Genomic DNA, 24,508 nt, shown 5'->3' with positions numbered 1-24,508 from the left:
GGGCCGGTATTACAAATTTACCGGCAATGCAGTTGCTGGTAATTTGTAATACCCTTTAAAAAAAAGCCCCTGGCCTGCCCCCAATTCGCAAAGAACTTACCTTTTTCCAGCGCCGTGGACGTCCCTTCGATGTTGCTCCGCCCATTTTGCGGCACGTCTCGTAGCTACGCCCCCTTTTTACATTTTTTGTGCCCGCCCCCCATTGGCCGGTAATCTTTTTGAGTAAAGGTGGCAACCCTAACAGATACATCATAATGCATAACAGATGAGTCTGTGGATTAAAAAGGAGAATTTAACCCTACAAATTAATCTGGCTAAAAATGCCATATTTTATATACTGAATTTATTGCACCAGCCTAAAGTTTCAGCTTGCCAATAGCAGCAATGATCCAGGACTTCAAACTTGTCACAGGGGGTCACCATCTTGGACACTCACATGCTCAGTGGGCTCTGAGCAGCTGTTGAGAAGCTAAGCTTAAGGGTCAGTGCAAATTATCAAGCAGGAAATGAAGTTGGCCTGTAATATAAGATGATGCTACAGGGCTGATTATTAAATTCTGATGCTAATTGCAATGGTTTTTGTGCTACCATGTAGTAATTATCTGTATTAATTACTTAGCCTTATATTTGAAAGCTGTAAAGAGTTAGAAGAAGGCAAATAATTCAAGAGCTATACAAATGAATACCAATTGAAAAGTTGCTAAGAATTGGCCCCTCTATAACATAACAAAAGTTAACTATTAGTACCTCTTTAAACAGACAGAAAAACAAACAAAAACCAACCAATACAAGAAGAAAAGAGGGCCCTGCACCTATAAGACCACCACACTGCAATCTTCCTCTGCTTCTTGGATCTTCTATAGCGTACCTGAGCCAGAGTAAAAAAAACAGCATTCTCAGAGCTTTCAACCTGGCAGAGTGCGCAGTCTGGGGACCTGCGGGTATGTGACCTCTAAAGATGTGCACAACTGCTCCTGAAGCCAAACAGACTGCTCTGTGCATGTACATGCACATTGCTCCAGTCGATGTTACTTAGTTAGTCAAAAATCAGCAGAAATCGAGGGAATGTATTGAAGTGATTGGAAACCGGGGACACAATTTAGTGGGGGGCGGCTCTACATTTTCACTCTGTTGCTCATACTCTCCATTTAGAGCAGGGGTGTCCAAACATTTTGCAACGAGGGCCAGATTTAGTGAGGTGAAAATGTGTGGGAGCTGACCATTCAGCCTGACATTCTTTGAACCATTAACATCATTTAACTCATTTAAACAAGGAATTGCATAGCGGTAGCAGTAATATTTGGGCACATTACTGAAATGATCTGCCACTTGGTCTATACTGCTGCCTGTGTGCTGAAGGTGTTAGCAATAGACTTATACTGGGACGTAGTGACGTGCTGCTCTCGCATACTTCTTTAGTTTACTGTACAGGCACGCCAGTACGTCTATTGACACCTTCAGCCCTAAAGAAGTATGCAAGAGCGGTACATCACTATGTGCCAGTACATGTCTATTGCTAACATCTTCAGCACATAGGCAGCAGTACAGACCAAGTGGTAGATCATTTTACTAATGTGCCCAAATATTACTGCTACAGCTACGAGATTCCTGATTGCACTGTGCTGGCGGGCCACATTATTATTAATTTCATGATGGAGGCTGAGGGCCGGTGTAAATTTGAAAATGGGCTGCAATTGGCCCCCGGGCCTGACTTTGGACATGCTTGATATAGAAGATCCATGAAAAACAAGCTGGCAATGTTACTCTCCTAAAATTTTGGTACACCCCAGTGATTGTACTTTACACCTTTCCTTTTCGCTTAAGGGCAAACATGGACCAACTTACAAAGGAAAGTAAAAATTGTTGATGATAATTCATCATGGTATTTAGACAATATTAAAGGGGACCCGTCACCCAAAAAAACCCATTCCAAATCCTATTTTATCACATTAGTCAAGCAAAATGAACTTTAATTACACTATAAATTATTTGAATCTTGTTTCCTTCAGTCTGGGAATTCATAATTATAGCAAGCAGGCAGGAGCCATTTTGTGGACAGTGTTATTAAGGTAAGTCTTGTATCATTTTAGAATCTTGTTTGTGCACCAGAATGGGGGACCCGGTGCCCTGGCTACACAATTAAACGGTAAAGAGAATGGGGGAATGTGTGAAGAACAGTGACATCTAGGAAGTGCTAAATGGAAAGTGAAAGTAATTGTCTGCCCCGCCTCTATGCCACTGGCATAGAGGAGGGGCAGACAATAATTGATTGACAGCTGAGATTTTTAAATGAGCTTACAACAGCTATGAATGCTTTAATAAAAAATAGAAATTGGATTTCATGTTTAATTTGAAAAGGACTTTTATTATACAGATTTTTTGTCTGGAGGACAGGTCCACTTTAATGCAATAAACCATGATAATTTTCTGCAATTTCTGTCCCTCTTCCCCTGTTCCCAAAATGGTTGCACCCTAGGTAGACACCTCAGCTCCCTAATCCTAGTTCCAGGCCTGGTTATCTGGTGCCTATACCATTTCCCAAAAATTTTAGCAGAATGCTTACTCAGTTTTAGGTTTTACAACATGCACCACTCATATAAAATATATACATTTTATATACCATATAAGTAGTTTAAAGAAAAACAACCTGCATAAACAAAGTGATAGTGTCTCTTTCTTTTAGATTACCTGAAGAAACAATTGGCACCACAGCCCGGGGTGATCCTGGCCCCTCTGCCACCCTTAGGCAGCTTGCTACTGCCCCCCCCCTTGAACCTTGCTCACCTTTTTGGTGCTAAGGGTTGCCACCTTTTCAAAAAAAAATTACCGGCCAGTGGTGGGGGCGGGAACTAAGGGGGCGGAGAATGATACATGGCGTGTTGGCCAGAAGAAAAGGTACATTTCCACCGAAGGGCCCAAGGGCTTTTGTTAAGGGTATTACAAATTACCGGCAGCTATATTGCCAGTAAATTTGAAATACCGGCCCAGCCTTGGCAGGTGTTTTACCGGCTAGGTCGGTAAAATACAAGCCTGGTGGCAACTCTATTGGTGCCGGAGGGGCCCAGGGTAGGAAACAATTGGATCCCAATTCGGGAATTCCTGACAGGACATTAACGTTAATGGGATGGCAACCAGCCAATAGCTATTCGTTATAACCCCGCCCACTGATGCAACAGACCGACCCTAGACCGTCACCCGCCCTGTGCCTGTTGTCATCCACCCCAACCCCTATGTCAGCCGCCCTGCCCCTTGCCCATAGTTCACCTATGGAAAAGGTGGCAGCCCTAGTCCAGGGGAATCCACGATGCTAGCACAAAGAGAATTGTGCTCTCTGCCCTTGGAGAGCTAAATTTCCATTTTGAAAACTGGAAATTTGGCTCTTAAAGTTACCAGGAGCAGGATTTTTGCTGCACCTGCTAACCATTGGGGACTGCCTCCTGAGGCGAGTTTTTCAACTCGCCTCACTGGAGCAGCGCCTAATAGGGTTGCCACCTTTTCTGGAAAAAAAAATACCAGCCTGCCTATATTTATCTTTTTTATCTTTTTTCCCTATTAATAACATTGGGATCAACTGGCATTTTTACCGCCAGCCAGGTGACAACCCTAGCACCCAACCACAGAATAAATAAGATTTTTTTTTGCCAAGACAGGGTCCCCCCATCAAAGGGGCCAAAACGAGGGTAAGGCAAGAAGAAAAGGTACGTGTTTTCGCACCCAGACCCCCACCGATTTGGTCTAGGCATATGCCTCCTCTGTAGTGTTGCCACCTGGACGGTAAAATGATGCTTGATGCCAATGTCAGGTTATGAAAGTTTGAAAATAATTCTCCTTCTCTATTTTGTGTTACAAAGTATCTTATTTGCACCTGGTGTTCTGTGCTATCTGCCAAAATCCTATTAAGTTAGAAACTTTGTTTCTTTTTCTGGCTGTTCGGTGCAGAGAAAATAGGGACTTTCCAGTTCAAATGAGGGGACTGCAGGTTGAGCTGTCAAAAGAGGAACTGTCCCTCCGAAAAAGGGATAGTTGGGTATTTCATTTACCATTTTGATTAATTCTAGAAATGAAAAACTCTCATATAAATTTCAATTAAAAACGCTCGCAACAACGAGTTTGGGCATTTTATTTGAGTTACACCAGGTTACAATCTACTGCCATAAGACATTTGACCTTCGCAAGATGGCTAGTTAACGGCGATGCCACCTTCCTCACGTGATCTAAACAGAGCTGGCTGACCTTCTCAAGATGGCTGCCCTCTATCCTCGCTAAGTGGCTCGTCGCCCGTTCTGTTCCCTCTTGACTTGTCCGCTGCTTTTGGTTTCGGTTCGCCCCTGAAATGAGTAAGTGGATGTAATCAGGGTAACCCAGGCCATGGATCATGCGGTGGAAGATGCTGGAGGGACGGCAACCCTATTTGAGCTTTGTGCCAGGGTAGTGAATGCCAACATGGAGAAACTGGAACATGACGTGTGGGGTAAGTCTGTGAAACACCCGGGCGCCCTGGTGACGTTTGGGGGAATACTAGCATTCCTTTCATTTCTCTATACTCTTCTCACAAACGGAGGTTTTCTTGAATGCTTGTTATCTATCCCACTTGTTATTTAGCCCTGCGCTGCAGCTCTAAGTTTATTGCAACCCCACGGGGTTACTGTGGGAACTGCGGTTTCTCTATGTAGTTTCTCATATCAGGTATTGTGCTTAGAAAGATAAATGCTGATCACAATCCCTACAAGCAGGAACCTTACGTGGCATTGACAGTGTGTATGTTGTATGGCTGCTTTCATGGTCCATAGAAAGTTTTATAACTGCTTTAATGATGTCCCCATTAACCTTGATAATGAATTGTTTTACAGAGCTCCAGTGTGTGATAAATGAGTATTTTATATTTAAATAGAAGTCAAGCGCATTTTCAAAACCTCTGCTTTCGCTAAGGCTTTTTTTTTAATCCGCTTTAAGGGATGCTAATGCCTCTTTTATAATTCTATTTAATAATTATTAGCCCTGCTACAATAACTGTTGTGTTATTATGCCCTAAGTCAGTGCCCCTGGCTGCTAAAATGAACTGGTTGGTGACTGTTTTGTTTTAGCTGCAGAGCGTGAGCCAATCAGAAGCAAGTTTGCATGTCACGCCATGTGTACTCAATTGGCTCCCACTCCCTAATGTAGGTTGAGTGGCCTGTGTGATTACTATGATGGGTGGCTACAGGTAGCATAGTGCCAATGTCTTAGTAGGTACAAAGAAAGAAAAAAAAATTAAGAAAAGTCTGGTAGTACACACATGGATTTACCATATTTGTTATTCATCCGCCAAGCACACGTCGTTTGTATACTCCTGTCATCTCAGGGACATAACACAATAGGGCAAGCGGTGAGAGAGGTTCATCTTTAACATTCATAACCTTTCCTTCCTTCATATAACATGCTTCTGCAATATAGTATTAGTATATAGTATACACCTGAGATATGTTTAGAATAGGTCAAGGGTCTTCAGTTTGATTCCTGTGCACAGCTTGTTGTTACCCCGAGCCTTTGTGGGTTTCCTCCCACACTCCAAATAACTTACGAGCAAGCTAAATGTCTTCTGATGTAGTTCTCTCTAATGTGTGAATGTGATTTATATTGGAGGCCATTGAGAAAAATTGTTTCTTACTTGGAAATGCTTGTTCTTACAGGGCTGCCAGCTGTTGTCCTGCAAGGAATTCTGCCACTATTAAACATTTATTATCTTGAGAGAATAGAACAGACTGCTGTTAAAAAAGGTATGATTGTACATTAACATTATATCTGGGTGTGATGATTTGAAATGTACTTCTGCAGCAACACTGTAAAGGTATTAAATAACCAGTATCACCAAGAATAAAAAATATTAATTTGACAACATTTGAATACATTTATATGTAAAAATCATATGTCTTTTATACAAAGTAAAATACTTAGTTTTTAATGTACTGTAGCATCACCAGCCATCTGGTCTATTGTGTTAATAAAACTTTAATATATAAAAAAGTGGCTAAGAATTAGAAATTGTGTGACGTACTATAAGTTAACTTAAAGGTGAACTACTACTTTAAGGGAACATTGTGTGTAAATGCATTTATAGTACTTTTATTTCTTGGTGTTGCTGGTCTGTTGAAGGGACTTGTTTTTTTGAGGTAGATAATTAGATAACTGTCATTTAAGCCTCCGTTTTTCCTTGGTTGTGACTGTTTTGTAAGCAGGAGTCCATTATAGAGAGGTTTATTTATGCACTGGTAATCTATTGTCTACCTCACAAGGATCAAAGGATTGGGTTTGGATACAATTCAGCAATTTTTGCATGATGTAGAATGATTTGAATTTGAAACCCTTATATTCATAATGCTGTGTGATAAACCATGAGGCTTGGAACTGGAGCCTGATGTTTCTCACTCCCATCAGTTACAGCAATCTAGACATTTGCTTTTATTACCAAGTTGCACCTGTGTTGGTATTCGAGGACCAGAACAGAATATCCTCAGTTTGCCATGGTAAACAGTGGTATGAACAGATGATGGGGAGGGGGAATGATATTGGGAGCTGATTATTGCATTGTTGGCTAAGGTATGGCTTTTTTCCTCCTCTTTTTTTTTTTTAAAGGTCTTTCTACTCAGTCTATCTGGTGCAAGCTGTGGAATGACGTTATGAAAAGCAAGCCTTCTAGGTTTGGGGTGAGTTAGGAACTAGTGTTCGCATCATCCAAAGAGTGAATAGTGCAAAATAGAAAAAAAGGAACTGCTAACTTAAAGCAAATACAGGTATGAGATCCGTTATCCGGAAACCCGTTATCCAAAAAGCCCCAAATTACAGGAAGGCCATCTCCCATAGATTCAAGTTTAATCAATTTATTCAAAAGTTTAAAACATATTTCCTTTTTTTTTTTAATAATAAAACTGTACCTTGTACCTGACCCCAACTAAGATATACTTAATACTGACTAAAGGCAAAACAATACTAATGGGTTTATTTAATGTTTAAATTATTTTTTAGTTGACTTAAATATGGAGATCCAAATTACAGAAATATCTCTTATCCGCAAAAACCCAGGTTCCAAGCATTCTGGATAGCAGGCCCTACACCTGTATCTAAGCTATATTGTAATTTTAAAGGGTATGCCACCCGTCCAGCAATTCAAGTAAATGTGCTTCAGGAATTGATTTTAGTTTTTTCATAGTAGTAGATTTTGAGTAATAAAGAGGCTTCTGCTCTCTCGAGAAATGGATAGATTACCTAGAAACTTCTACCTTCAGCCCAGTCCTACTCTCTGTGGCCAGCAGATAGCCTCATACACAGACAGATCAGTTTAAATGAATAGTTCAGTGTAAAAATAAAAACTGGATAAATAGGCTTTGCAAAAAAAACATTTCTGAACAATTCCTTTAAAGCTAAGTATATATATATATATATATATATATATATATATATATATATATATATATATATATATATATATAGTGAAATAAAGAAGCTTGCACTCACAGGACTTATCAAAATCAAAAAAGGTGTTTATTTGGATCAAAAAACAACTAACGTTTCGGCTCACACTCAAGCCTTTCTCAAAGTGAACATACAAACACTCACCAACCCTTTAAACCCTAAAATGGCGGGAAACAGAACATAGTGACGTCACAGTGACGTGTGTGGGGGATTTTCCATTAGGGAACAAGGAAAACAAATCAAAAAAGCAACAAACAAAGAAAAACAGATCAAAACAGTTTGATCTGTTTTTTCTTTGTTTGTTGCTTTTTTGATTTGTTTTCCTTGTTCCCTAATGGAAAATCCCCCACACACGTCACTGTGACGTCACATATATGTATGTGTATATATATATTGAATATATATATATATATATATATATTGAATATATATATATATATATATATATATATGTATATATATATATGTATATATATATATGTATATATATATATGTATATATATATATATGTATATATGTATATATATATATATATATATATATATTGAATAAGTACCCCCTCTTGTAAAATATAAGGATAAGTTACCAAGCAAGGAGTTTCCCGACCATATAAACACCAAAGTGATTTCTAATATCCTCATATTTTGAAACAGGGGGTACTATATTTATTATAATACACAAGTTTCAGTGATTCGTGACAGAAATGACACCACTAAGCTCCGATTATAACCAATGACATCACTAAGCACTGTTAATAATATATATATATATATATATATATATATATATGTATACCATATATATATATATATATACCATATATATATATATATATATATATATATACCATATATATATATATATATATATACCATATATATATATATATATATACATACACCATATATATACATACACCATATAAATAATTTTTTTTTTATAGACTGAAGCCACATTTTTTATTTGCACAGAGAGGGTTTTATAAATGAGACCGCTATACAACTAATAAATCAACTTGTTTGCTTGCAGACTGTTACATGTTGGAGGAAGAAATTTCTAGAAGCTTTTTTTCACAATGTCCTTCGGGGGATTTTGAATGTTTCTTCTGATGAGCGTTTAAATGACCAGCGGTTTTCTCCTCTAGTGCACAGTGCACGGCATGTTTCTGAGCTTACCATTTGCAATAAGCAACAAGGTATATCGGAGCTTACACCGGCGGTGCTAGAATGTCTTGCAAGGTCTGTCGAATCTCTAAAGTTCCTCCACCTACGCTCTTCTGACCAAGCCACACAAAGGTCCCTGAGGTTGCTTCTCCACCGTCTCATACATCATGGCCAGGTGAACAGGGTTTCTCTACTATCCTGGCCTTCACCTGACTCGAATATTTTGCTTTTGATACTTAGTATAAGTGCAGGATTATGGCAGAAGAATACAAGCTTTCCCTGTCCATTTTGCATAAAAAAAACACTAAATGATAACAGTGATGTGCTCCAGGTAAAAAGACCAGAGACAGGCCTTCTGCAGTCCTCTAGCTCTACAGATTTCTCATATATGCATTCTAAGCACAATGTTGAAGAGGACACAGGCAGCCAAAGTGCCTTGCTAAGCCTGCAGCCTTTGAATATTAGTCACAGTGTTGTCACCGGCTGTTCTGATCGCAGCAGTGCTGAAACCCCACCACGTCGAGTATCTAGGAGCACCCACTCCAGTAAAGCAACATGTCATAAATCATTGCTGCCTCCCAATACTTTTGGCAGTAAAGTAGCATCTACCTCAAGAAAAAATCTCAAATCAGGCGCAGATATTCAGGACGGCATTCGATCAGAGCCAGATGACTTGTATGATTTCATTTTCAGTGTTCCCAGCACGGGAGAGGGAGAAGTTTTGAACATGAACAAAGGATATAAAGAAAGTGCCAAGGAGCCTTCAGAAGTGTCTACAGTGCACTTATTTGATGACTTGCCTCCTGTGGAGGAAAGAAGCATTTTTAGTCAGATTCCAGATGGTGCCCATCGTTTTCGAAGTGTGAGAGCTCTTAATTTGCACAATGTTCCCCTCACACTAAGCTCTTGCCGCTTTCTGTGTCATCTTCTCCGCTCTTGGGTGTCATTGGAAAGGTTGACCATGGCATACAATGGTATGTGAAAATAATTTTTATTTTTAAATGTCCATGTATTGCATATACTTGTAATTGAGTAGCCAACCTCTTTTGTTAGTCGTTTCTAATGTTACAGACAAGATGTGCTTCAGAGGGGATATAATAAACATGTAGAGCTATAGACTAGTTTAGTATAAAATTCACTAATTAACTTTTTCCGAGGTCTAGTGCAGGTTGTCATATTTTCTTATAATGATAAATGTCGGCTTTTTATATTCTCGCTCTTCCCATTTGATTCTCCATTGAGGATGTAGAATTTTTGCCCACAATGATTAAGTCTATCTTGAATTTGAATAAATACTTACTCAAAGTTTTCAAACCATTCAAATTCACTCAGAATATTAACCAGACATCTTTATTTGAGGTATACATTAATACAGAGTATTAAATAATAGCTCACGAGTACATGGGGGACCATTTAGCATTAGAAAATGTTGGTATTTAATCATTTATTCGTCCATGAGGCTCATCTGATGGTATCCAATTATCATCCTTGTTTTAGCATAACTGTGTCTCTCTTAAGGAAAAACGGACTCACTGTCTCAGCACATTAGCCAAACAGGTGTCTCTATGGCAAAATGGCTAATCCGCTATGTCAGCACAGTGTCCAAAATGGTATTAGTGCAGTTGGCGTTCCTGAGATTATTTGTGAATTTCTTGGCCTTGCACTAGGAATACTTGTGACAGAAGATAACATATGCATTCCTTGTTCTGTAGAAACATTCTAAGACCCTAGCAAATAGGATGACCTTTAACTTTGAACTCTAAAGTCCTTGTAGAACACAGCAGTTCTGTGTCAGTGTCCTGTTCGATAATCTTTGTTTCTGCAGGTCTGCTTGGGGGACACAGGGACAGTGGGGTATAGCTGGCACCACTAGGAGGCAGGACACAATAAAAAAAAAATAGAAACTCGATCCCTCCTCCTCCTGCTATACCCCTCCTCTGTAGGCAGAGACACTCCGTTTTGTTGTGTCCTCAGGAGGTTAGGACCGTCTCCTGCATTCAGGAGTATTTTAGTATTTATTTTCCTCTTCTTTTTATTTCATTACAATTCCTTCACATTATATGGAGCTGGACAGCTACACTGAGTAGTCTGATCCATTACTTCAGGATGTCACCGGGGTCTCTTGTGCTCTGCACTGACCATCCAGCATTGATTCCCTCCCTTTGTCATCTCCTCCAAGACGTACCATCGGATCTGGTTCACGTACCATCGGTGGTGCCAACGTAATTGTTTCAATTCACTAAAGTTTTCCACTCCACACCTTCTGGCCTTTCTACAGGAGGGACTGTCCTTGGACATGTCCCTCGGGTCGCTGAAATCTGTTTCCATCCTATTCCAAAGACGTCTTGCCTTGTTCCCCGATGTTAAGATTTTTCTTCAGGGAGTGGCCCACATAAAGCCACCTCAACCAGGAAATTACGATTCCTACCTTCTGCCCATCCCTTTCCAATGCGAAGGAAGCGGCACTGCACACCCTCCACCCCGTTAGGGCCCTCAAGTTTTACCTGCACCGGGTCGAGGACATCCGTCAATCAGACTCCTTGTTCACCCTTCCCTCAGGCCCTCTCAGAGGCACACCAGCTACTAAAACTACCATATTTCGCTGGGTAAAACAGGCCATCCAGAGATCCTATTCATCACAGGGTCAGGTTCCCCCAGACTCAATCAGGGCACATTCCACTTTCGGAATGTGTGTGCCCTGGGCTTTTCGAAAACCAAGCCTCAGCGGAACAATTGTGCAAGGCTGCAATGTGGACTTCAATCCATACTTTTGCCAAATTTTACCAGTTTGGCACCTTTGCTGCATTTGACACCCACTACGGCAGGAAGGTACTTCAGGCTGCAGTTGCTGGTTCCATGTAGGCCTCTACTTCCCGCCCTTGATTCAGGGGACAGCTTTAGTACATCCCCACTGTCCCTTTCTTTGATATTGACCAATATAAGTGTTTTTAGCATACATCTAAAACACCAATATCTACTGTACACAGGTGACAGGAGAAAAAGGGACATAACATAATTATAGTGCTAGCTGTGCATTCTGTAGCCTATTTCAGATCTCGCTTTGCACCTTACAGATAAATAACAAGATCACAATACTACAATGCCATTGTGTTCTTTTCCTGCATGTAATATATGAAAAAGTTCACATGGTGCAGAGACTGCATTTTCTGAATAGTATCATTTATAGACTACATATATGCATGTTTGGATAAGAATATCTGTTTGTACAGACGGCTGCAAACCTTTTTTTTTTTTTTTTTTTGGAAAGGCCCTGTCCCTTCCTGTTCATTAAAGGTTTACTTTACAACAGTAGACTTAAGTATTCATATCACCTGCTTTTATTAAATCTTGATAAAGGCCTTTATTATTAATGATAATAATAACATACAGGTCACATGTAAAAAACACAGTCACTGCTCCCCACTTCTACCTACCTATATTTCTCTTTAGGTCCTCTGTGCATGCTGATATCTACTGAAAACACTTTCTTTTTGTTTCAGATTTAGGTGCCAACATCTTCCTTATTGTGGAAGCCCTCTCTGCACTTTCCCAATGTCCAGGTTGCTCTCTTAGTATGTTCTCCATTAGCGATTTTACAACATATGTCCCCACTTTGGACTTGGCCAACACTATCCTGACCACATTTCCTTCACTTCAGCTTTTGTCTCTCAATTATGATCTGGAGAACCACAATGAGAAGGAGACACCGAAAGACATTCCAGCAGAATTCAAAGGTACTCTTGGTCTTTTTAAGGGAAAGGCCATGGAAAATGATCCCTACCTGTACAATAAAGTTTTTTATTTTTCCATTTTCTGCATATCAGACAGAGAGCATAAAGGGAAATAAAATATATAAACATAACTTAGTCTAAATAAGAGAGAAAACTAGTATTTTTATGAGAGATTTACAGTTTCCACTTTTGGAACAGTAAAAGGCAACATGTTCAGTGAAAAAATTACGCTGGATATAAATGCAAGATTTCCTGTGGTAGTTTGGCCATTTTTAACCATATTGCCTGACCATCTAAATCTATGCCCTATCTTGGAGGGTGTGTGTAGCATTAGCAGAGGCGTAAGTAAGAGGAGGCACATGCTAACTAATGTTCTCTCTCAAAACATTTCTTATGCTAGGGCAGTGATTGCCAACCAATGGCTTGTGAGCAACATGTTGCTTACCAATCTTTTGGCTGTTGCTCTCAGTGGCCTCAAAGCAGGTACTTTTTATTTTTTAAATTCTTGACGTGGAGGTTTTGTTGCATTAAAACCAGGTGTACCGCTAAACCGAGCCTCCTGTAGACTGCCTATCTACATAGGGGCTACCAAACAGTCAATCACAGCCATTATATGGCACCCCATGAACTTTTTTCATGCTTATGTTGCTCCCAAACACCTTTTACAATTGAATTTTGCTCATGGTTAGAAAAGATTGGGGACCCCTGTGCTAGGGCAACATGGATAGCATTTGTTACCTGGGGAGCCTGATATAGTTCTTTTGGTGAGACGGAAGCAACTTTTGCAAGTGAGAATTTGGCAGTAAAAATGGTGTCATTCTTTTGTGACCGAAAGAGAAAGTTTATGGACTTTCTATAAAACAGATTTTTTTTTTAACAAGATTAATGAAAGTAATTTCATCTGCACGGGAGGATTTTTGTGGCTTTGAACTTACTGCACATATGGTTTTGTATTTTGCAACAGAAAACCAATTAAAACAATTAGAAATCAGGTTCCCACAGGATCCTTTGCCAGCGGGGCCATTAATTTCTGTGCTGAAAGCATCTACATTCCTCTTGGAGCTTTCCCTGGACAATGCTACCTTTAGTTGCTCAGAAGATCTGAAGTGTGTGCTTCGTACACTTGCAGGTAATATGTATGTATGTATGAATAACTTTATTTATAAAGGGCTACAAAGATACAAAGCGCTGTAGAATCTTACAGTATGCAAAAGTACACACAAGGAGGACAAGTAACGTCATAAGTATAAATACAGAAATTTAAAGAGATACTGAAACCATTTTACATCAGAGCATTGTATTTGCATTCTATTTATAATTTTGCCATAAAAGTATTTGCCCCATGCAATTACCTATGTAATCACCTATGTTCCATATTTGTGCTGCAAAAGTCCTTTAGCATTAAAAACTCTTTAACTGACAAGGTGAGACGGGACAGTCAAGTTGGCAAAACAGTCAGGTTTAAGAACTTCAAGTAACAATTATATACAAAAGCAGACCTATTGGCAAAAAAAAACCACAATATGACCTATAGGTAACTTTAAGGGGCAGATTTTTTAAGGTTCAAATTGAAATTTTAATTCGAATTTCAAGATATATCAAATCTTGCCCCATTAAAAATTCGAATTCAACTAATCGCCACCTAAAACCTGCCAAGTTAATGTATAAGTCAATGGGAGAGGTCCATTGACCAATTTGAAGATGCTACTAGCCTTCCTGACATTTGAGTTTTCTTCTGAGAAAAAACTCGATTCGAGTTTAGTCAAATTCTATTTGGGTCAGTAATATTCGTTTAAGTGTTAGATATTCAATTTTTTTTATTAATAAACCCCCCAATCAAATTTCCAGTTTATTCAAATTTATTAACATTGAAAAAATTCACATGAATTCGAAATTTGACATTTGATAAAGTGGCCTCTTAATGTACATTAATATTTTGAAGAGTAGTTTTTAGTGTCAGTGTCACTTTAAAGGACCAGTAATATCAAAAAATTTAATTGTTTTAAAGTAATAAAAATATAATAGTGTTGCCCTGCACTAGTAAAACTGCTGTGTTTGCTTCAGAAAAACTACAATGTTTTATAAAAAAAAAGCTGCTGTGTGCAACTATTCAAAGGAGAAAAGGCTCAAGTTACACAGCAGATAAGCTCTGTAGAACATAATGTTATCTGTTATCCACTATTTAACCTGTGCCATATAGCCTTTTTTTAATTTCCACCATTGCTACTCAGCAGCTTGTTTATATGAACTATAGTAGTGTTTCTGAATCACACAGATCAGTTTTACCAGTGCAGGGCAACGATACATGATATTTTCATTACTTGGCGTTACTGTTCCTTTAAGTGCCGTGTGATATGAGACACAGTAGAAAGAAGGGCCCTGCCCCAAATAGTTGACATGTTGGTTATCTACTTGTTCTACAAGCTAGTTTTTACTGTAAACTAAATGAAATACAATATTGAAACGAAACACGCGTGGTTTCATGTCATAGTCCTCGTCACGCAGTCTTGAACTGACTTCTGGATCAGTATGCGCTGAACTTGTGTAAACTAGATTAACTTGTTTTAAACGATTTGTGTGTATGTTTGCAGAACATAACAGAGCCCTCAGGAGGCTGAGCTTTCATGACATGAAGATGACAGATATGCACAGTGAAATTGTGCTCTTATTGAACTCTTCTAGCCTAGAAGGTAAAATACATGTTTGATGCAAGATGAATTTCATTTATAGCCAATAAGTGTCAGAACAGTATCTGCTCTAGAGCATGCAAACCTAGGACTCTTTGTAGGCACCTAAAGGAGTGGTTTACAGCATCTAGAAGTGACATCTTTACGGGGGGGTTGGGTAGAATAGAACGCTTTCACATTACAGAGGACCAACATGAATGCCGTTGGGCTGTTTTACCTAACCTGCTTAAATCAAACATAAATAACTGGCATGCAATATAAACTACATGTCATTATTTATGTATTGTGGGAATTCACTCAAATGTGAATTGTAGAAAGGCAACAGCATTCAAGTAACTTTCAATTCACAATGGAATTTTTAAGTGAGAAACAAAATGTAATTTACAGATTAGCCAGAACAGCCTGTTCCACTGGCATTCTGGTCGCACAGTAGTGATGTGCAGGTCGGGTTTTTCCTGCACATCACTACCGCACAGGTCTTGCTCTTTGCTGCAAAGCTTTAGCCCTCCACATAGGGTAGTAGTCCATAAAACTGTTTGCAGCCTCCAGTGTCTTTCACAAAAACCCCTTTTACCAGAGAAACCTAAATAATACAGTAGCAATGAAAATAATTCAGAATGTAGGTAATGTAATAAATGGTCTTAAGATTCCTACTTGTCCAGTAACCCATTATTATTATCAAGTATTTTTAGAGCTCCAATATATTGTACAGCGCTGGTTTGCAACTAAACATCTTTCTATGGGTTGCTAGATGAGGATTTATTACTTTACCTTGCTACACTTTTTGACAGCAAAATACTGTTTCAGATAAGCAATATGGAATTTATCCATTGCTAATTGCGTCATAATTGATCAGGTTAGTTGCAAGACACCACTTAAGATTAATTGAGCTGGCACAATGCTATGAATTGTAATACATAGAGCCCCATGAAACAAAAAAGAACATGGGGGGAAAAAACAGAAACATGGATAAATCTGAATTTGCTAGCCACCTGTTTAGTTCTGATAGGCTGTGTGGGCACTAGCCAGAACAGACTGCTTGCTAAATAATTGCTAAAATAATAAAGACTAGGATTCATTATCACTTTGTTTGACTAGGACAGAACGTTTGATTCCAGAATCAGTCAACAAGGAAATTGGCCTTTCAGTATCTTAAAGATGCTGACCCGTTCTTCCTTAAATTTTACATAAAATCTGGTACAGCACAGGGTTTTATCTGACATACAATTTATCAATGATATTTAGTAAATAAAACACGGCTTTTACCAATATATATTTAATGCTGCAATATCTCTATATTTAATTACTACTCCCCTTTGTCCTGCAGAAATCAAAATTTCATTTTGCCGACTCTTTGAAAGAGGCACAGACGAGTTCCTGGCTGCATTTGTTGGTGCCCTGAGAAGAAACCCATCTGTAAAAATCCTGAAGCTGTGTGGGAACCGACTGGGTACTGTATTTTCAGATAGTAATTTTTATTGTAATTTAGGGTTAATTGGATTAGCTATACAAAGTGAATGTTAAAGGGGTTGTTCACCTTCAAAACACTTTTTTCAGTTTAGTTGTTTTTAGATTGTCCCCCAGAAATAAAGACTTTTTTCAATTCTACTGTTTTTTTTAAGTTTTAAATTGAATGTTCCTGACTCTGGTGTTTGAGTCTGGACGCTCAGTAATTCATGTGCAGACTCTAAACCAGTGATCCCCAACCAGTAGCTCGTGAGCAACACGTTGCTCCCCAACTCCTTGGATGTTGCTTTCAATGGCCTCAAAGCAGGTGCTTTTTTTTAAATCCCTGGCTTGGATGCAAGTTTTGGTTGCATAAAAACCAGATGTACTGCCAAACAGAGCCTTTTGTAGGATGCCAGTCCCCATAGAGGCCATCAATAGCCAATCGCAGCCCTTATTTGGCACCACCCAGGAACTTGTTTCATGCTTGTGTTGCTCCCCAACTCGTTTTACATTTGAATGTTGCTCATGGATGAAAAAGGTTGGGGACCCCTGTTCTGCTCCTGTAATGAAACCCAGTGATTCTGCTCAGCAGGGACAAAGATAAGAAATGTGTAACTAAATGTATCAATTTAAAACAGTTTACAGGGTCGGCGACCCCCCCATTACCAGAGCTGCTATAGAAAGTTGTATATGACACTTTACACTTCAACAATACAAAAACACACCTAGAAAATAGAAAGCTATTGGGAAAAGTCATCATTTCTGGTGATCTGTCTGAAGCCAACTAGTTGTTTGAAGGTGAACCACCCCTTTAAACTTAAACAAGGGATTTAGTGCCCGAAGGTTCAATAAATAAGGCTTGTGCTGAACATACTTTTTGCCTATTGTTGTAACCACAAAAATATTTGTTTTTTGTTATTTGAGCTAAACAGGGCAAACTCCATATTTGTTCATTGTAAGGAAAATAATAAATTTCCCAGTTTACAAATAATTCCCTGCATCATGGACATCTGATTGTCTTTATGCTGGTAATCGAATTATCTCTGCCGCAAGGATCAAACATAGAGTAGCTTCAATTTAAAATAAAACATGTGTAGAATTTTGTGCTATGTTTGTTGCTTCAGAGCTCCACAAATACATACAAGTAATGTCAAACTGCACTCACTCCAATATGCTACATGCAATCCTTGTGCAATATTTATTTGTGCCAAGATCTCTAAATAAATATTTCACAAGAATTTTATGTTGTGTTTTAGAGTGAGTGCCGTTTGACTTTACTTGTATTTATTTGTAGTAGCTTTAGTTGCCCTGTTTGGCTCATGAAATAACATAAAACAATGTTTTCATCATAAAACATGTGCAAAACATTTGTTCAGCACAAGCCCTTTTCACTGAGTTCAAGTTGAACAAAGGGTATACTGCAATTAAGGTGCTCCATTTCTAGTGAAATACTTGGCACGGTATTAATGGCTGGATAATGATGCTGGGAATTTACTGCAGTTGGACTGCACGGGTTTGACATTCCTGCTATATCTTTGACAATGCAGTTTTATCCTTTTGGGAATTGACAGATTTTTGTATAAAAATGAAGACAAGTTAGCAGCTATATAGCGAATCTATCCTGTCAGTAATGTGTCACTGTCTTCCATTAATCTCATCAGGTAATGATGGACTGGCTGCACTGGCAGATCTGTATAACCCAGATTCATTGTCTTCTGTTCACTACCTGGATGTCAGGTATTGTTAGCATTCTCCTTCCATGTTTAATTACATTCCAGTGATTAACCCTTTAAGTGCCAGCAGAATTTCACATTTTGGTTACGCGAAATGCCAGCCGTTTTTGAAACATTTTGTGCTCTCTCACTTTAGGGGCATTTTCTGAGGGGAAACCTATAGTTTACCTAGGAAAACTATACATTGTTTTTTTCGGTAGAAACTGAGCTTTCTAAATCTGCCTGAGTTTTCATGTATTTCCACCTGTGCAAAAAAATTTATAGTGCTAAATACCAAAAAAAAATGAAAAATTACCATTTTTCATCGTATATCAATTTATACCAGAAAAATATTTCATTTTACGGATGAAAATCCAACTGATTTGGAAAGCCTTATGTCTCTCGAACGTGCCAATACCAGATATGTATAGTTTTAGGGAGATTTAGGATTTCTGTACAGCAAAAACTCCCGGCAGTATATTACCGAATTTTGAAAGCACTAAGGCAGAAAACGGCATGCTTTAGATTCCAAGGCAAAAAATCCTGAAACCGTAGGTTTACCCCAGAAAACCATACATTTTTGAAAAGTACACATTCTGCCGATTACAAAATGGGTAACTATGTCTCTCTACTCCCAACTACCAAACATAAAAGCTTGTCTGACTGAACATAGCGGTTTTTCAACAAAAAATTCAAAATTCTGAAAAATCATTTCAAAGGTTTTATTTTGCTGCTCCGCATATCCCAAACTATATTAGGTACCAAGAAAAAGCACCTGAAATATGATTGCGAGGGGTCCACTGAACAGTTTGATACCCAATATGCATAGGTTTACCAAAGTATCTGGCATTTAGAGACACCAATATGAAGTTAGCACATCCAAATTGTTCAGGACTTTACTTCAGCTACTGAGAAATCAACACATTGACTGCATTTTTTGTGGGGTAAAAACACAGAAATATATGTTTACCCCCGAAACCCATATATTTTTGGAAAGTACACATTCTACTGAATCTAAAATGGGTACCCATGCCTTTCTGCTCCAAACTACTGAGTCGCAAGGCTTTCCCAAAATTGTCGGTTTTGGTGAAATATCTGAAAATTTCCTCAAACCTTCAACTTCCCAGCACCATATCGCCCATGTATCATTACGTACTAAGAAAAAGCACCCTAAATATGATTGCCAGGGTTCCTCTGAACATTTTGGTAGTCATTGTTCATAAGTTTACCAAAGTATCTGGCATTTAGAGTCCCCAAAATGAAGTTAGCGCATACAAACAGTCCCGTGGGTAACTTCAGCTAATGAAAGATCAACACATTGACTGCATTTTTGTGGGGTAAAAACACAGAAATATATGTTTACCCCCCAAACCCATACATTTTTGGAAAGTACACATTCTACAGAATCTAAAATGGGTACCCATGCCTTTCTGCTCCAAACTACTGAGTCGCAAGGCTTTCCCAAAATTGTCGGTTTTGGTGAAATATCTGAAAATTTCCTCAAACCTTCAACTTCCCAGCACCATATCGCCCATGTATCATTACGTACTAAGAAAAAGCACCCTAAATATGATTGCCAGGGTTCCTCTGAACATTTTGGTAGTCATTGTTCATAAGTTTACCAAAGTATCTGGCATTTAGAGGCCCCAAAATGAAGTTAGCGCATACAAACAGTCCCGTGGGTAACTTCAGCTAATGAAAGATCAACACATTGACTGCATTTTTGTGGGGTAAAAACACAGAAATATATGTTTACCCCCCAAACCCATACATTTTTGGAAAGTACACATTCTACAGAATCTAAAATGGGTACCCATGCCTTTCTGCTCCAAACTACTGAGTCGCAAGGCTTTCCCAAAATTGTCGGTTTTGGTGAAATATCTGAAAATTTCCTCAAACCTTCAACTTCCCAGCACCATATCGCCCATGTATCATTACTGTAAGGGCCCGAAGGCACAATTGAAGTGAGGACCAAGGAGGAGACCAGACCAGATTCGCAGTACAGGAAGGGTTTATCAAGAGAGTAGTCAGGAAAACAGGCAATGGTTAATTCAGGCAGCAAACAAACAGGATCGATATAACAGGCAAGGTCGGTACACAGGAAATCTATAACAGCATAAACACACCCAGGAACTTGGAAACAAGACCTATAATTGGGCACATAGCAGTACAAGGAGCTGCCTTAAATAGGCCTGATTTCGCGCCAATTTGCGGACGTGCTGACGTCAGTCCGGACGCAGTTGCGTCAGTCCGGGCGCGGTTGCGTCAATCCGGGCGCGGTTGCGTCAGTCCGGACGCAGTTGCGTCAGTCCGGACGCAGTGGCATGCTGACGCTGGCGTCCTGACGCCGGCGCCCATTCCGTCGCCGGCGCCCAATCACAGGGCGGGAAGAAGGGGGCGTCACAGTACTGCGACCAGCAGAGGCCATGCGGTGAGGAAGCGGAACGCCATCTTGGGAATCAGGTACAGCATCCATTACAATTACGTACTAAGAAAAAGCACCCTAAATATGATTGCCAGGGTTCCTCTGAACATTTTGGTAGTCATTGTTCATAAGTTTACCAAAGTATCTGGCATTTAGAGGCCCCAAAATGAAGTTAGCGCATACAAACTGTCCCGTGGGTAACTTCAGCTAATGAAAGATCAACACATTGACTGCATTTTTGTGGGGTAAAAACACAGAAATATATGTTTACCCCCCAAAACCCATATATTTTTGGAAAGTACACATTCTACAGAATCTAAAATGGGTACCCATGCCTTTCTGCGCCAAAATACTGAGTCGCAAGGCTTTCCCACAATTGTCGGTTTTGGTGAAATATCTGAAAATTGCCTCAAAGCTTCAACTTCTCAGCACCATATCACCCATGTATCGTTATGCACCAAGAAAAAGCACCCTAAATATGATTGCCAGGGTTCCTCCGAACAGTTTGGTGGCCATTGTTCATAGGTTTACCAAAGTATCTGGCATTTAGAGGCCCCAAAATGAAGTTAGCGCATACAAACAGTCCCGTGGGTAACTTCAGCTAATGAAAAATCAACACATTGACTGCATTTTTGTGGGGTAAAAACACAGAAATATATGTTTACCCCCCAAACCCATACATTTTTGGAAAGTACACATTCTACAGAATCTAAAATGGGTACCCATGCCTTATTGCTCCAAACTACTGAGTCGCAAGGCTTTCCCAAAGTTGTCGGTTTTGGTGAAATATCTGAAAATTGCCTCAAAGCTTCAACTTCCCAGCACCATATCACCCATGTGTCATTACGTACTAAGAAAAAGCACCCTAAATATGATTGCCAGGGTTCCTCTGAACATTTTGGTGGCCATTGTTCATAAGTTTACCAAAGTATATGGCATTTAGAGGCCCCAAAATGAAGTTAGCACATACAAATTGTCCTGTGGGTAACTTCAGCTAATGAAAAATCAACACATTGACTGCATTTTTGTGGGGTAAAAACACAGAAATATATGTTTACCCCCCAACCCCATATATTTTTGGAAAGTACACATTCTACAGAATCTAAAATGGGTACCCATGCCTTTCTGCTCCAAACTACTGAGTCGCAAGGCTTTGCCAAATTTGGCGGTTTTGGTGAAATATCTGGAAATTGCCTCAAAGCTTCAACTTTCCAGCATCGTATTGTCCATGTATCATTACCAGCATAAAGCATCCTAAATATAAACATATGGGTCTACTAAACAGTTTGATGCCCAATATGCATAGATATACCAAACTATGCGGCGCACAGAGACTCCCAAATGACAATAGTGTATATACATTTTCACGGCTGACGCGCGCTGGCTGCTGCAATATAAGCACCTGGTGTGTGTAATATGCGACATTAGACCCCCCCCAACAGTACAGAGACCCCAGAAAACCATATATTTTCAGAAAGTACACATTCTGACAAATCCAATATGGGTAAATATGTGTTCCTACTGCAAACTGCCAAACTGCAAAGCAATGCTGAACATAACAGTTTTTATCAAATTTCTGAAAATCGTCACAAAGCTTGAATTTTACCCCATTATATGCCCCACATTTCGTAACTTATCAGCATAAAACATCCTAAATATGAACGCCAGGGGTCTACTGAACACTTTGATGCCCAATATGCATAGATATACCAAACTATGTGGCGCACAGAGACCCCCAAATGGATATATAGTAGATAAAATTTACAAGGCAAAACAAAATAAGGCAGTAAAGAGTGAAATGCAAAAAAATCCAATAAAACCACAAAAATCAATGTTTTTTTTTCCAGACTAGTGTTATCGGCCGTCAGAATCACAGTTTGAATATTTTAGCTGGGCCAAACAGGTTATACGGCTAGAAACAAGTGAACACAACATACGCAGAGCTGAAAATGCAATAAAATGGCTAAAAATTCAATAAAATGGCTAAAAATGCACCAAAATACCCAAAATTGCAATATAATCACCGAAATAACATACAAAAGATATTGCACAGTACAGTTAGCGAATACGCTATTCGTAATGGCAATAAAACATTTTTTTCAGGCAAAAAAAGAGACGATGCGATAAGAAAAAAAAAAAATCCACAATGCCATGTATGTGCGTGTGCGTGTGTACAAATGGTAAATTACATGTTATGTGCGCGTTTGTGCGTGTGCACGTGTGTGTAAGTGCAGTGAGTGTAAGTGACCCCCCAATCCCCAAAAATGTATGTGTAAGTGTGTGTAAGTGTGAATCTAAGTGTGTATTACTGTAATAAGTGTGTGTTGGTGTGTTTGTGTGTGTAATTGTTGCACTAACCTGAAAAAGTCGCTGGAGACTGTTGCAGACGATCAGGAAGAGCCCCTGGAAGAGATCTGCGACGTCATCTGTGTCCCTGTGCTGTGGGGGCGGAGATCTACGGCGCGGTGTAGGCTGCAGCAGCAGGACACGTAAGTAACACGTGCCTGCTGCTGTTTTTGGGCCCCTGGGCGATCGCGCCCCAGGGGCCACTCGATCCCCTGCTCTGCTCGTTGCCTAGGGGCAGGGGATCGAAGCGGAACGGAGCGAGCGGCTCTAACAGCCGCTCCTCCGCTCCAGAACCCGGAAGTGCTGCAGAACGTAGAATCTACGTTCTGTGGCATTTCAAGTTACTTTTCCACAGAACGTAGATTAAATTCCAACTGTAATAAACTGTATAAAAAATACAGAAATAGATGATCAACATTTTTCACAGACCATTTTCGCTGCTTTTTAATACAGAATTTTATTTGTAAAAAAATATTACACCTTGATAACTACCGTTGCCTGGTAATCAGATGGCAATGTTAAATGTATTTGAGTGAGGGTGTATTCAGAGATGGTTAGTGACTCCTAGTTAAAACCATGCATTATACTCTGACTGAAGCAGCCTGTCAGTTGCAGATTCTCAGCATCTGCAGTTGCTTTCATTTTATATCACTGCTAAATATGCACATTATACAGCAACCTTTTGGATTGGTATTTAGAATTCTGTATTTTGTAATTAGTTTGTACACACTGCCCAAACATAGCTGACTTGGTTAACAGGCTTTTTTTTAGTATCTAGGCAGTCATTGTTGCACCCACAACACCCCTTATGAAGTTGTGTCTGCTTATCACTTAATCACAAATTTGTGTTCTTATCTTACTATAGCTCCAACTGCATCAAGCCGGAAGGACTGCTACATTTCGCAAAAAAGTTGGAGCAATGTGGGAAAATCAAGTTGAGGCACCTCTCGGTTTCCCAAAACTTGCTAGACAGAGACCCAGTCATGGCCCAAGAAGCCCTGCAATCCCTGGAAGGAGTTTGTTGTGTAGTCAGTGACAACTGGGAATCGGCTCAAGCTTTCGCTGACCATGTCAGTGTCATGTAAGGTGCCACTGCGTTTGTGTTATTGTATAGACTGCATGCTGTATATGCAAGGCTGTGTCCTGGGTTGATGGGAGCAATCAGCTACTGTATTTTGCAATCAAAGCTCATCTGTGCCTCACCCTTGTGCATGTTTCTATACACTGGGCTTGGCTAATGCTTTTCTCAGCCCCACTGGTCTGTGGGGACCTGAATGCATGCACTGTGTGTTGTCCTATGGAAGAATAAACATGGCCACCAGTGTTTGCACAAAGCGCACATTTTTCATTGTTACAAGTGCATTTTATTTTATCTGTCCTTTCATTTCTTATGTAATGTCTTAATTTAAGTACTTTTTTTTTTTTTTTTTTTTTTAACAATGCGTTTACTATAGCACCTTTCCATAGATGTAAATACAATCATACACAAGCTCACTCAGCCTTTTAAACACAGCAGGTTCTGGGGCTTGAAATACCCTATCATTC

The 24,508-nt window shown here is 39.4% G+C and overlaps 1 protein-coding gene across 1 annotated transcript; it reads left to right on the top strand.

Annotated features, from left to right (window-relative positions):
* The first annotated feature begins 4,192 nt into the window (after nt 1-4,192).
* lrrc41.L (leucine rich repeat containing 41 L homeolog) lies at nt 4,193-24,333 on the top strand. Its single transcript, XM_018258377.2, has 10 exons — nt 4,193-4,471; nt 5,670-5,756; nt 6,613-6,683; nt 8,480-9,587; nt 12,114-12,347; nt 13,309-13,473; nt 14,936-15,034; nt 16,359-16,481; nt 18,142-18,217; nt 23,829-24,333. Exons 1-10 carry the CDS (start codon nt 4,369-4,371, stop codon nt 24,046-24,048), a joined length of 2,286 nt encoding a protein of 761 aa, XP_018113866.1. The 5' UTR covers nt 4,193-4,368; the 3' UTR covers nt 24,049-24,333.
* The last annotated feature ends 175 nt before the right edge of the window (nt 24,334-24,508 follow it).

Source organism: Xenopus laevis, chromosome 4L (assembly GCF_017654675.1).
Source record: "Xenopus laevis strain J_2021 chromosome 4L, Xenopus_laevis_v10.1, whole genome shotgun sequence".
NCBI classification, from domain to species: Eukaryota; Metazoa; Chordata; class Amphibia; order Anura; family Pipidae; genus Xenopus; species Xenopus laevis.
Note: the sequence above shows the minus strand (reverse complement) of the source record. Positions and strands in the feature narration are given on the sequence as shown.

What these genes read in the sequence shown, in the direction of transcription:
- lrrc41.L (XM_018258377.2), top strand. Translation starts at nt 4,369, where the DNA reads ATGGATCATGCGGTGGAAGATGCTGGAGGGACGGCAACCCTATTTGAG. An exon ending in CATTCCAGCAGAATTCAAAG is followed by an intron (nt 12,348 to 13,308) that starts GTACTCTTGGTC and finishes ATTTTGCAACAG; the next exon opens with AAAACCAATTAAAACAATTA. An exon ending in GAACTCTTCTAGCCTAGAAG is followed by an intron (nt 15,035 to 16,358) that starts GTAAAATACATG and finishes TTTGTCCTGCAG; the next exon opens with AAATCAAAATTTCATTTTGC.